This window comes from Tetrao urogallus, assembly GCF_951394365.1.
Source record: "Tetrao urogallus genome assembly, chromosome: 1".
NCBI classification, from domain to species: domain Eukaryota; kingdom Metazoa; phylum Chordata; class Aves; order Galliformes; family Phasianidae; genus Tetrao; species Tetrao urogallus.
In genome coordinates, this window is record NC_136813.1 from 178044393 (window position 1) to 178059030 (window position 14638).

The 14638-nt window shown below is 36.8% G+C and overlaps 1 protein-coding gene across 3 annotated transcripts in view; it reads right to left on the reverse strand.

The window, feature by feature from the left end:
* The window catches only part of TBC1D22A (TBC1 domain family member 22A), a gene marked incomplete at both ends in the record, with an annotated part of 151961 nt that overhangs the window by 118128 nt on the left and 19195 nt on the right, over window positions 1-14638 (reverse strand). For all 3 annotated transcript variants that reach the window (XM_079534708.1, XM_079534707.1, XM_079534706.1), the window contains 3 exons: window positions 2655-2717; window positions 3636-3764; window positions 7967-8037. In XM_079534708.1, coding sequence (XP_079390834.1) covers window positions 2655-2717; window positions 3636-3764; window positions 7967-8037 — 263 coding nt within the window. The remainder of the gene's footprint in view (window positions 1-2654; window positions 2718-3635; window positions 3765-7966; window positions 8038-14638) is intronic.

Genomic DNA, 14638 nt, shown 5'->3' on the forward strand with positions numbered 1-14638 from the left:
AAAAAAAAAAAAAAAAAGGGTGCAGACAGGCAGGGAAGCAGAGCAGAGCCATGAGAGGTCACCAAGCAAAAGGACTACATCAGTTTTAATAGCAGGCTGCAGTACTAATAAAAAGGAAGAGAATTTGTAAGGGGGAGTCTCTCAGAGGAGACTGAGTAGAGTTTGCTACAAATCCAGAAATCAATGATTTGAGAGATCTGCCCAGAGTGGACACAATAAAGAGAGGAAGTTTACAAGTTTTCTCACTTGAAGCATTTGTTAGCTTCAGAATTGAATTACTCTAGTTTGGATTTAAATAAAACTTATCCTTTATCTTCAATCCCTTTTACAGTCATTTTCAGGTAGGGAAATGATTAGACATATCTGATTCACATCCAGGTGTTTGAAAGATCCATTACAGGCTTCCATATGTGCTACCTGAAGCTGGAACACGTTTGTGCTTTTCCCTGTGAAAGTCAGTTCCAAGCATCAACATCCACCCTCCTGCCACATGCATTCAGAATCAACTTTCCTTAACCTGCCAGCTCCTAGTTTCCCTGGCACACACAAGAGCAAAGTGCTGCAAATCCACAGAACAATGAAGATGGGCAACAGTAACAGAAGTGAAAAGCTTTTGTGGGTACTGAAACAAAGCCCTAACGCATCATGCAACAACTAATGCAACAAAAGCCCAAGCTGATCCATTACAGCTACATCGAAAAATAAAACCACTGAGACTGTAAGAGAATAGTTAAGAATCGTGCCGGGAATCATCCAACTTAAAACACAAGTGGGAAGTGACATCAGGTTGTTTTTGTTTTTGTTTTGTTTTGTTTTGTTTTTTTTTGCTTGGTCTAGTTTCAGTTTTGAGGAAAAGATCAGGCAGAAAAACAGGTATTCGATTGTGCATTCTCAAAAATATTCCCTTGCTCTCATTAGCCAAGAATCTTAATACTCAGCTATAAACTCTTACTTTTACGTAGCGGGATTAAAAAATATACAAATAATGAGGAAAAAAGAATCAGTAGATAACTATCAAAATACTCATGGCAGAAATGATACAAACAGTGCTTTTCAAGAAGGCAAGTTAAGTCAAACAATTTCTAATTTACAATACCAACATCCCCTTCCCTTTCCTCAGAATCAGATAACTTACACAGATTGCACTTCAAACTGAGATACCCCTGGACTTCACAGCATTTTAAAAATCCAGATATGAAAACTAAGGTAAAGGGAGGGTTATTAATTTTTTTGGAACAGTAAATTATTGAGCAGCAAGGATCACTTAGTAATTGGCATACCAGACTTAATATCCCCAAATGCATCTAATCAGAAATTCAACAAATACGCACTAAAATAGTGTTTTCAATTTCCTGCTCATTTTCATGAAGTTTCATTTACTGCTTTGAATCACAAAAAATGAGCACTGAATACCTTAAAGGCAGCCTGATTTAAGTTTCTATACAGTGTTCATCACTGTGTTCAAATAGCACTCATTAAAAAAAGTCACTTTCCCAAAAGGTTTCCTTCATGATTTCCAAGCCAGCAACAGAAACTGGAATTACTTTTCTAGTATGAACCACCACATCTCAGGAGATGTCATTACCAATCAATTATTCTCTTTTCATTTTAACTCTCATTCACGATAACATTAAGAACTGTATTCATATACATAAGAAGAATCCATTAGCTTAAATGCAGATTTCTGAATTTCTTGTGGGTTTTGCCACCCCAAAGGAACTCCAAAACCCCTAAAGCTTTAATCATGAAAGGTCTATGAATTTGCTTTTTATTTCTCTTTAAATAACCAATAAAAGAAGTGAAGAAAATTTTATGAAGTAATTTTCAATCTTGTTTCCTCAAAATTACTTCTCCCAAATAACGCAAGCATAGCAGGGAAATAGGCATATACCATCCATTTCAACCTAATTCAATTAGAGACAATACCAGAATTGAAAGTATATAAAATTATAGGCTACTGAATTTTGACTATTCACATTAATTAAACCTACACCTAGAGTCACTGATCTTTAAAATAAAGTATTCACAACAGAGAAGTCCAGCAGACTTGGTCAAACTGTATGAGAGAAGACCTTCAACAACCCTCTCCTCCTCTTTCAAGGGACTCCACTCAGAATCACAGAAAGGCCTGGGTTGAAAAGGACCACAATGATCATCTAGTTTCAATCCCCTGCTAAGCGTCACCAACCACCAGACCAGGCTGCCCAGAGCCACATCCAGCCTGGCCTTGAATGCCTCCAGGGATGGGGCAACCACAATGTCCTTGGGCAACCTGCTTCTGTGCGTCACCACCCTCTGAGTTTTTGTAAAAAAGTTTTGCTCCTGGCTCAAACATTACCATTCTGCTTGGCACCCTCCAATAACCCCCTCCTACAATCTACACAACTGCCATAAAAATAATCAGATTGATTTTAAAAGGAAGATCTATCTCATAATGAGTTATTTCCATAAAATGTCAAATTCACAATAGTTTTCCTAAACTCAAGAGAATTTCTTAAGTAGAATAATCTACGATAAGAGCTTCCAAACCTTAAAGGATTTTGACAGATACAGAAAAAGGAACCACGCTATGAATTAGTTCCAAACACATACATGTGATTCAAATTCATTAAAAGAGTCACCTGAAACTCACGTTATTCAGATATAATTCTTACCTCCGTTACTTTGGGCTGAAGTCTTAGAACTTCAGGGCTCATGCGCGGGATATCTATATGAATCTAATTAGACAGAAGCAAGAATACTGTAAAAAGAGCCAACAGCACACTTTTTAAGTCACAAAAATAATAGACAAACTTACAGTTTTACACTATTAGTTATAATCCCACTGTATTATTATTTTAGAAATAACATGGATTTAGTTCAAAGCTATAGGACCAAATACTTAAGTCATTATTAATTTAAACTATTAACTGGGAGAAATAAAAAAAGAAAAGGAAACCATTATTTTCTTTCACATTTTAAGATCCTTACACCAAAGCTGATTGTTTGCAAACTGTAGTTATATCATCAATACTCCTTGGCTCAGTGCAACTATGCCTAACAACATAACTACTACATATGTGTAAAGGCATGTGCAACTGACTATTGCACACACATTTAATCTGTCCTAAAGAAATCTAAGGTAAGGTTGACTGCTCAAGTCAGTACTTTGTGATGCAAATCATTTATTTTAATAGAAAACTTCAAGAGAAGTTATCTTGCTTATCTGGAGAGGCAAGAAATTTGGACACTCTTAAGCTAATTACTTATCATACAGTTTCAACTTCTTAAGCAGGAATATGGAGCCAGTAAGGAACAGTCAGTGTGGTACTATCTTCTCAGCCAATTGAAGGAGGGCCAGAGGAAATCTCTATTCCTCTTAAATGGAACAGAATAAATGGTATAGCCACAAGCATGGCATGACAAAAGCTAACATTATAAGAAAGCTACTATTTTAAATATCAAACCGAAGCATTTCATATTTTGAGAAAGACTTAATTTGGCTTCCAAAATTTAGGAAAGCAACTGATTAGACCAGTTGATTATCAAGTAAGCTTAAGAAAATAAATAAAAACAATAGCAAATTTCAAAAACAATCTCTTCAAGCTCCTTAACAGATCTAACGTTGGTAAGAGGTAATTCAGTATTTGTTTTACCTGTCTATAGGTATCTTGATGACTCTCATCATTTCTGGAGTCATAGTATTGTTCAACAAATGCAAAATACTCTTTTCGTTTCCTTTGTAAAGTGCTTTCTCTTCGGTCCACATTTGCAGGAAGATAACCCTGAAAAATAAAAAAAGAAGAAATGAAAAAGATCTTACTCTGCTTCACAAAAAGGACAGTTAGCATTTGATTATATGCAACAGGAAAGCTAATGAACAAATGTAGTACAATGCAATCCTATTTTGGTCTGAATAATACCTCAGGAAATCAGTTTTCTAATCATTGTAACTGAATGCAAAAGTTCAGAAACCAAGACCTTACAGAAAAAAAAAACATTTTTTTTTTAATAATACATTTCAAGTCTTTCATCTTTCCAAGCAGTTTCTCATCAAGAATTCTAAGACGTTTGCCTTCCAAATAAAAAAAGTTCAAAACAATTTCAGAGAAATGTGAAGCTACTTGAGTTCATTAAGTTCTGCATCCCCACGTGGCCCTTATTTCAGGAATTTTATTCAATTTTTCAATAAAATGCATACTTCAGTTGCTCTGAAGTATGAATGACATTTACAAATATACTTGTTTAAATTATAGTTAAAATCATAATATGATGGTATATTTACTGAAAAGCCTCAAATATTCTAGCTACTTTAACTCTCTGTTTCAGTTACAGAAATAATAATTTCAAGTTTTCATTTCATCTAAAGAGGTTATGAAAAGTTTCAGCACAAACTGGACTCTTGGATATAAAGCTCATTAGTACATGCTGCCTTAGTCGTTTCCTGAAAGTAGTTTATAAACGTTACTTTTCACAAGGTACAGTCATGCTAAGGAATTTGTACATCAGATATGCAGTTAATACATATCTGAATTGTCCTTCAATGAGCTCATGTCCAATCTACAAAGATCCCATCCTCCCACAAAAATCCATCCTCATTTTCTTCTGTCCAGTTTGATCTCTATTTCTAGGCTCTCAACCTACTGCCACTTCAAAACAGTCTCAAATGACCATGTCATCACTTTAAGAAAGGAACTACAACTGCTATTAAATGTTCTTATTACATAAATTGAATGTACTAGAAGGATCATTATTCATGTTACTACCTGCTGAAAGGTTTCTTCAGCATTCAAGAATGGCTAATGTTTTCCCGTGTGTAGCTTGATTTCAAACATAATATGGCAAAAAAAAGAAAGTCAATTCATATTTAACATACATGGCAGACTTGAAAAATAAACTTTGGAAAAGAATCTCTGTAAACCTAAATGGCTTTAATAGCGATCTAGCCACTCAAGAAAAAAAGATCAATATCTGCTATTCATATCAACTTAAATTATTTCTTGCCAGTATTACAAAAATTCTCCTTTCACGTTTTCAGGCATCATCATACTAATAGTAATCAGTAAAACAAAGGAAGCAAGTTTGTTTTTTTCAACCAAGAGTTTTCTTATTAAAAATAATAATAAATTAAATCCTCATAACATCACAGAACATTCAGAGGAATCACAAAGAAGCTGTGGCTGCTCCACCCCTGGAGGCACCCAAGGCCATGCTTGGTGGGCCTGGCATCCTCAGCTGCTGGGTGGCAGCCAGCTCACACAGCAGGGCTTAACGGCGATGATCTTTCAGGTCCCTTCCATTCCAAGCCATTCTATGATGTTAGAACTGCAGCACCTGCTTGCACTTGAACAACGTGCCCTAGCCCAAGTAACAAATTTGATGCTATGCATTTAGCTATCGAAACGACTTTCTTACTCAGTCCTTAACATGACAAGTAAAAACAGATTTAGGGTAAATGTAATGTGCTACAATTTCTGATTCTACAATAGAATCAAACACACTGAGGATAAATGCCTGGCTTTCATTGCTCTCCTCCAACAATCCAACATCAAATCCCATTTCTACACCATTCTGCCAAAAACAGTAAAATTAAAACCCACACACTAGAGTATCGATTGCTTATGTAAATATCTTTGTACTAAAATAACTAAAAATATGCTGTATTATAATTCCTTCTTATAACATGACAAGAAATTAAGCACAAATATTACATTCTAGATGGCTTAACACATACTTGCTTTAGCAAAACCATTTCTTTTAAGACGTACTGACTTGCATCTGATTCTGGCTATTTTTAAATTGCATCCTCTTAACTTTTGCCTCAAGATTCAGACTGACACTTAATATCCTGTCCCAGTGCTCCGAACTTAGTTAAATATTGAATTCTGCTTCACATTTATTCTCAACAGTTTGATTTTTTTTTTTTTTCCTGTAGGATATCTTAGCTCCATTAAAAAAGAATTCATTTGTGAGATCAAATGTGATTGTTCCAAGGATACCAATATTTTCTCAGCAGACTTTCTGCCATTACTCTGTTTTGAAGACTGAAGTCATCTTTCAGTAGGACACATCCTGTTTCCCATTCGCTTTAGAAAATTAAGTTTTATTTTTAAAAGTAGGTAAGGATGGCAAAATACCATCAGGGCATAAATTGGTGGAGGGTTTATCTATCAAATTCCCTCCAAAGGCAGCCATAGCTGCTATTCAAAACAACATTGGGCCTGAACAATTCTGCTTGTTCTCTAGGGATGCGATGCCTGGTGTTTTTTTTTTTTTGTTTTTTTGTTTTTTTTTTTTTCCTTATACTTCAGATATAAATCATGTAAATTTTCAAACTGTTAATAGTAAACGTGATAGCAGTGGCTTTTCAGCACTACATTGAATTTCATATCTTTCTCCTTGAAAAAATATTTTAATCAAATATTTTAACACTATTATTTGGAACTTAACCTACCCTTCAGCCTCAGCTTAATCAGGCTTCAAAGTCAGTTTTGAGTAAGTTGTAAATTTCTGACTGAAATATTTTACAATAGACATCCTAAATTTCAAAAAATAAAACTGTCTAATGTTGGACAACTTTAGAAGCAGAACTAAAATATATTGTACATTGCCCACTTAATCTCAGTTAGCACTGAATATTTGCTATTAAGAAGCTGCATCTACATTTTGAATCAGTGGAACTAAGCTGCAAATTTAGTGGAACTCATTAGCAAGACAGACTGTTTCAGTCACTGGAAATCAAACTCAATGTGAAGTAAATACTTCACATTCCCTGCTGAATTTATTCTATAAAAAGCAAAGCTATTTAAGTCTGCTCTCTGAAAAATTCAATAGTGTTAAACTGTTGTGTATATAACTCAGAATTTTAAAGAGTTCTTAAATGCATGAAGATTTGCTGATAAAGTGTCTTTCACAGTCTCCAGAGAGCAGACAGCACGAGATTTTTGCTTCTCTTTAATACAAACATTTTTGCAAGTTCTCTCAGCCTTGTACAAAGAAGCAGCTAACATGAACAACCACTTACCATGACAAGTTTTACAGCTGAAAAGACTGATACCAGAAATATTCCTGCCAGGAATACACAGTATTTTTGCAACAGAGCCCTTTATAAATAATAGCACAAACAGTGAAATAAAAAGGTTCACTTCTGCAACATCAAACTCAACAAACCCCAGGTTCCCATAAGCTCCCTATGCTGCCTTGTCTAAAGCACTCAAGTGTGGGGTTTTTTTTCGCTGCTCCATGGTATTTCAATCTGCACCCAAGCTGCTGCACTTCCAAACTCCTCCCACCTCCAATGCGGAACCCCAGATGAGGTTCTGAGCCAGCACTCATTGGGGCAAAAGCAAACAAGTGATCAGCTTTTCAAGCAGCTTGGTTCCCTCAATTGACTCAAGCCCAAGAGGAGGAGATCCAATGCCACAAAGTAACTGATCACAGCTGTTTGGATTTGTTCACCTGAAACTAATGTTAAAAAAAAAAAAAAAAAAAAAAAAAGAAAACTCGCCAAACCCAAGCTCCTTCCACAGCTTTTCCTCAATACAAAGCTAATCCTTCCTGCGGAGAGTCTAATACTTACTGTAATGTCAAGCCAGATGAAAGCCTTTTGTGGGGCACAGATAGCCTTTGCTTCCTCACTGCACGCCTATTTTCAAGAAAACTGTAGGAATTCACTTGTCTTTCAAGTCTCCAGTGTTGGCTCAAATCTGGTTGAAAGAGGCTACTTATCACATAAGTCCTGCTTTCACAGAAAGCCAGGCTGAAAATAAAAGTACACAGCTGGCATGATTTATTGCTACTTCTCATTCTCCTCCTTTCACTTTGACAAATTCATCTTATAATTGAGCAAAGAACAGAATTTTTATTACAGTTCAGCAACAAGACAATGCTTTCAAGTATTACTGATGGATTACAACACAGGCAAAAATATCTGCAATTCTTGAAGAAAGCCATTACTGCTAAACAAGAAGACAAAAGTAAAACTTACTGAAAGCAGCTTCCATGCAATGGGACGAACTCGTTTGGGAACTCCAGACCAACTCAATTTCCGTAATTCTTCTATTAAAAGAAAAATATTTTATGATAACTAAAAAAAAAAAAAATATTCTCAATATACACAGATATATTCAAATTAGCAAAAAGCTGTTTATATTACGTCTTCTTATGAAGTCCAATGAAATCAAATTATATGGCAATTCTAAAGAATTAATAAGACAGTGGATAATTACTTCCCGTAGGGATAACTGTGATAACAGGCACTGTGTGATGAGGTAGCTTTTTGAATTACTGCCCAGTTGTTGTTTCTTTCTTTTAAATATACTTGCCATATATTAATATGCAAGACAGATTCAGCTTTATTGCATAATAACTTATGCAGATCCGAATTAAGAATGAGATTTGCAGTTACATAAGCAGAATATACTTTATGTTTGCACGTTGGAATTTAGTTCAGCGTTATGTTTTCATTCTGCATGCTGTATTCCTCTCTCAAAAGCTCTTCATCAGACAGCACAGCCAGCTAAAGCAATCTGTGAGATTTCACACATTTTTTTGTGAAATCTGTTTATTGTGGAGGAAAAAAAAGTTACAGAAAAATCATTGATAATGTAAAGACAAAAGATGCCTTAAAGTGTCCCTATGAAACAATATTCTTTAGGTATCTACTTCAGGTAGTAGCTCTTCTTACTTGGAATAGGAAATCAGGGTAAAAACAAGTTCAAATTATTAACATGCTAAAGAACACAGAATAACAAAATTATGTATTCTTTTTAATATATTTTTTCCAATTAATTCTGTATTTTTAAACTCACTACCTATATTCCAGTGAATATGTTTTCCAGATTCTGTACTTCAACTAAGGTTTTAAATAAAAAAAGCACAGAACAAAGTAATTACAATAAGAACTGGTCCAGTGAGTGTATTCTGTAGTTCTGTTTTTAAAGTAACAAATTTGTATCTTTATAATAGAAGAAAAAATTCAAGGAGAACAAGGTGATACTGTGTTAAAGCAAGAACACGCAAATCAAGGTGTTTTGGTTTCTTGTTGTTGTTTGTTTTGTTTTTACTATCAGTACAAACTTCATTTAGAGGTATATTGTATACAACAGCAAAATAAGTAACAATTTAGGAATAGCATATCAAGCATCACTAAAGATAAATTAAACCTTGTGCAAACCAAAGACTTGAACATCAAATATCAGAAGTGTAACAACAATACAACAAATGTGAAGTGACTTATTTGACTTCTATGGCTGTAGAATCTTCAGCTTTTTGGAAGAGTATCTTCAGCACCCATTAAATGCTGAGGCCCAAAATCCTGAGCTCCCCTAATGATTTTTGTACCTCTTCATACTTATGCATCAACATGAACAAGAATACGCACTGGAAGGAAAAAAGAAATACAAAAAGTCCAAACGTTCCCTGCCCTTCTATAATCTAAAGGCTGTAACAAAAACTATGTCCGGAAAAATAAAATCCTACTCAGTTTCACAATGACAAAATAAAGCCAGTATATCGACAACATTTAAATACACCAGAGCTATTGAAGACACAAAAGATTCAACTCAATGCAGTTATTCCTGATGTCACACCACCTTTCGCCAGCTTGGCTGTTTTCTATCAGTAACACTGAAATATCACAGAATGGCCAGGGTTGGAAGGGACCTCAAGGATCATGAATCTCCAACCCCCTGCCACATGCAGGGCCACCAACCTCCCCATTCAACGCTAGACCAGGCTGCCCATGGCCCCATCCAGTCTGGCCTCGAACACCTCCAGGGACGGAGCATCCACAACCTCTCTGGGCAGCCTGTTCCAGCACCTCACCACTCTCTCTGTAATGAACTTAAATACTGCATTACTGGCAAGGCTTCTAAAACTGAAGTCTAGACAACAGATTTTGCAGGCTGTTTTGTTTGTTTGGTGATGTTCTCCCCCCACTAAGCTTCATTATCTTCATTTAACTGAACATTTTGCAATAACGTCTCAACAAAAAGTTTTACCTTGAGGGTTTTGTGTTTTTTTGTTTGTTTGTTTTTTGTTTTTTTTTTTTTTGTTTGTTTGTTTGTTTTGTTAGGGTTCTTTTCAGTCTCCTAATAATAAATTTAATTCTAAGGTAACTAAGAATTTTAAGGTAACTAACTTCTAAGGTTGCACCTCGGGCAGTTTTGCTGCCACATCTCTCTTCTTTTACCTATAATTTTTGAAAGAAAATAATCAAATGTGAATGTGATTGTAAACACAATTATTCTTTGAATGTGTTTTGTTTTAAAAATATTTGTCTCAACCTAAAGAAGAATTTCATCTTAGTGCTTTCCTTATACCACAATATAAAATCCATTCGTTTTTAACTATAAGCTTGAGAGTTACTGAGTAGAACTATTGTTTCTATTACTTCTCCCTCTGAACTATACAAAAAAAAGAACGAAGACAAGAATCTAGGAGTTTTTGTCCACTTGGCAACTTACAGTAGAAATGTATTATTCTTCCGTGGCTTAATGAAATAAATACATACAAAGTGTATACATTGTATCAAAAAATCAGGAAAAGCAGTGAGAGTTGAAGCTAAACATAAGCAGAATCATCATATGCCTTCAAAAGCATGCAGTACTTCTGAGGTAGAAGAAACCCTAAAGCACGCTTTTTACAAAACCCCAAGGAATCCCAGCAAACTCTTCCCTTGTTCTTCATATATAGGATTTTATTGGCACTGGAAAACCATGGGATGTGCAAAAGAGCAGAAACACCAAGAAAAAAAAAAAAAGTGATACTACTAGAGTTACAGTGCGAGACTGCTAAAGTAACAATGAAAGCAGAACTTGAACAGACTATCAACACTGACTAAGAGGGTGAAGTGTAAGTTGAAAGTATTACATCACAGGTTAGCACAGCAACTACACGGGAAGCACGCTGTCACTGAATACAAAGGATTCAAAGGGAAACACACACACACACACACACACACACACACACACAAAATAAGCAAATTAATTCCTCCAATCAGAAGTGATTCATGAATGCCGATACTAAATTTCCTGTAGCGGTACTCAGGATCATACATTTAAAGATAATATTTAAAAGAAGGGCTGATGTTAAATAGTTTTAAAGGAAAAGACTACTGGATGTCATGAACAATGGGAAAAGAGCCACAGATGGATTCTGAAGAAAACCCAAGAATGCACAAGATAGGGAAGAAGAACAAACAAAAAAAAAAAAGCACACCAACAGCTCTGCCATGACACACAGCAAGACTGTGATACAGAGCACAGCTGGAAAGGAACAAGCTTCATTAAGTATAGTTGCAACAAAAAGCAGATGGACTATTGAAAGAATTAAAAAAAAAAAATCAGGAGAAGATGAAAAGCAAGCAGCCATTTTAAAACAACAGTCTGAGTACCTTACCATTTGGAGCAGCCTTTTTGTTTCTACAGGATTAGCACTGAAGAACTAATTTTTTTTGAAAGGGGAGACACAGGGAAGAGTTGGTAGGAAGCAGAAAAGCACAGAAATAATTCAACAAAGAAATTATTACATTACGGTGGTATTAAGAAATCATCTTCAGAAGATTTTGATATTTGGCCCTATACAGAAATCTATCCAGTAAGCCCAAGTTAAAACAAAGCCTTTGCATTCCAAAAAGCAGAAACACTCAGCTTTGTAACAGGTGTCTGGCATGAAGATCAAGGTTAAAAGGCAAACTGTAAATTCCTATTCCACAGTTTAAGACTTTACAGTTTTGTTAATTTTGCTTAAGCAAGCAGAAGATGGAATTATTAATCTGATTTACATGCAATTCAATATCCATCTCATTTCAGTGTGAATCACAGAATCATCGAACAAGTTGGAAGGGACCCATGAGTACCACCACTCCCAGCTCCGCAAAAGACCATCCACGAAAGCAGACCTTGCGTCTAAAAGCAGCATCCAAACATTCCTCAAACTCCAGCAGCTCCGCGCTGTGCCACAGCCCTGGGCAGCCCGTTCCGTGCCCACCGCCCCCTGGTGCAGAGCCTCTCTCTCACCCCCAGCTTCCCTCCCCTGACGCAGCTCCATGCCGTTCCCATGTCACACAAAGCAGAGCTCAGCGCTGCCCCTCTGCTCCCTGCGAGGAGCTGCAGCCGCCATCAGGCCTCCCCTCGGCTCCTCAGCTCTGGGCTGAGCAAACACAGGGAGCTCAGCCGCTCCTCACACACCCTGCCCTCCAGACCCTTCCCCATCTTCATATCCCTCCTCTGAACGCTAATAGCTTTATGTCCCTCTGAAGCTGTGGCACCCACACCGCACCCAGTGCAGGAGATGAGGCCGCGCAGTGCAGAGCAGAGCAGGACAAGCGCTCCTCTTGCCTGCTGGCAATGCTGGGCCTGCTGCAGCCCAGGGTATGGTTGGCCCTTTGGGCTGCCAGGGCACACTGCTGGCTCTTAATTTGTCATCAACCAGAACCCCAAACCCCTTTCTGCAGGGCTGCTCTCCAGTCTATCATTCCCCAGCTTGTACATACATCTCAGGTTGTCCTTTCAGGTACAGAACTTGGCACTTGCTCTCATTAAACTTCATATAATTGGCAATTGCCCAGCCCTTTAATTTGTCAAGACCTCCCAGCAAGGCCTCTCTACCCTCACAGATGTCAAGATTGCCACAACAGGCCTGGAACAGGCATTAACACAGCGATTCCAGGATTCTCAACACATCCATCCCCTTATCAGCCAAGAAACACCACACTAAAGTCCTCCTGACAGCCAAAACAAGTTTGACTCGCACAGTATGGTCTTAACAGGTTTGGTTTTATCGTCAGTACCAGATGGCCAATAGGTACTCCCCCAAGAATACCTGGTCAAATGATTGCTTGCTTTACCCCCTTTTGCTATTACTTGATGTAATCATCCTTCTACTTCACCTTTCTCTAACTCAGACTTACCTTAAATTAACATACCACACCAATTATTTTATCATCCAGCAGTACCAATTTCACTACACCGTACCTAACTTTGTTACTTCTGCCATGGTCACCCAGGCATAGGAAAGGACAATGTTACAAAACCAGCAAAGCAACTCACTGTTCCCTCCAAGTAATGGCATTGTTTGGATATTTCTCACATAATTCTCCCTAAATTATTCATGAAGGACCATCCCCATGTGGTGCTAGTGACAATTTCTGTCATACTCTCACACAGTGGTTGTTTTGTTCAGCAGTTTCTCACACCACATCCAGCAGCTCTTCATGTCCTAGTGAATTAGCTCAGTCTCAGACCCAGGCACAGTCAGCAGCTTGGGGCTGCAGACAAGCATTCAACACATCTGCAACAAGTTTCTATTCTCACCAGGCTTTGGTATCAAGCAAATCCCTGAGCTACTAAGCAGAAAACCCTAAGTAACAGTGTTGCTGGCCATTTTCTTCTGAAAGCAAAAAGGGCAGAAAATCGGTCAGAGCAAATAAAGGCAAGGTAGGCAAATATAAACAATATGAGAAGTATGGTATTTTGTGTACTTTATGAATAAAAAGAGAAAATCTGCCTTAACTGAATACAACATCTAAAAATCACACATGCATTTCCTCTCTACCTTGGAACATGATAATAAGCTCCAGCGTTAGCTTAATAATAAGGGCCTTAAGTCTTCAAAAGCAAGTGGTCTCCAACTGTGCATCATCACACCACTCCACCAGTCCTTGTGCAGTATTCATGAATATATTTGTTTCACCTCTCATGACTTATTTGTGTTACTGGTGATCTGACTGAAAGGAAACAGATCCTGTGCATTAATTTACAGCTTTTTCACAAAATCACTTCACTAAAGCTTCAAGTTTATCTACTGATACAACACACTATTTACTAATAAGTAATAAGCATAGCACATACAGTAAATAGAAAGTAGGCTGCAACTGTGAAACTGTATTGTTTTTATGCAATTTCTCATTGTCACTCTATTGCATTAAGCTCTCTAATACTTCACACTACTATTTTTTTCTCCTCCCTCAACTCTATTTCAGTTCCAGTAGAAATCTAAGAACCCAGCACAAAAATGTGTACCAATCTCTAAAAACAATCCCACAACTGCAAAGAATGTAAACAATTTTTGCAAACAATGCAAAGAAGTAAAAATATATATATAAAAATTAAAAAATACAAGCAAAAAAAAAAAGGTAAGTCTACTGTCAGAATGAGATAATGCAGAGCATATGCAATCAGTGACAAATAACAAAGCACAAATATACCACATACTGTTAGGTAACTCATTTAAGACCAAAGATTGGAACCATGCAAACCATGAACTGAAATACTGCTTATTTGAGTCAGACTATAAATAGAAATTCGGATACAGCTGAGCTTTCCTTGTATGTTCAGAACCACGCAAGAATAGTTTTAAGAGTTAAAAATATTACACATCTTCAAATGAAACATCTGCTTCAAAAATAACAATAAATAAACGCTTGTAGTCCTCACTGAAATAACATTCCTTAAAGAAAAAGGAGAAACAGTGTTATGTCTCAACAAGTTTTAAGAGAAGTCAGTTTTGTTCCTGACACTATTCTGCAATGAACACAGATCTCCTTCAAGTAAGAAGAGCTTCGTCTTACAGTTCCAAACAATAACACGCATACCCTATGATACCGATTTTCAAAGGTCTTGCTCTTTCTCATAGCGGGAAAAAAACATACAGGAAG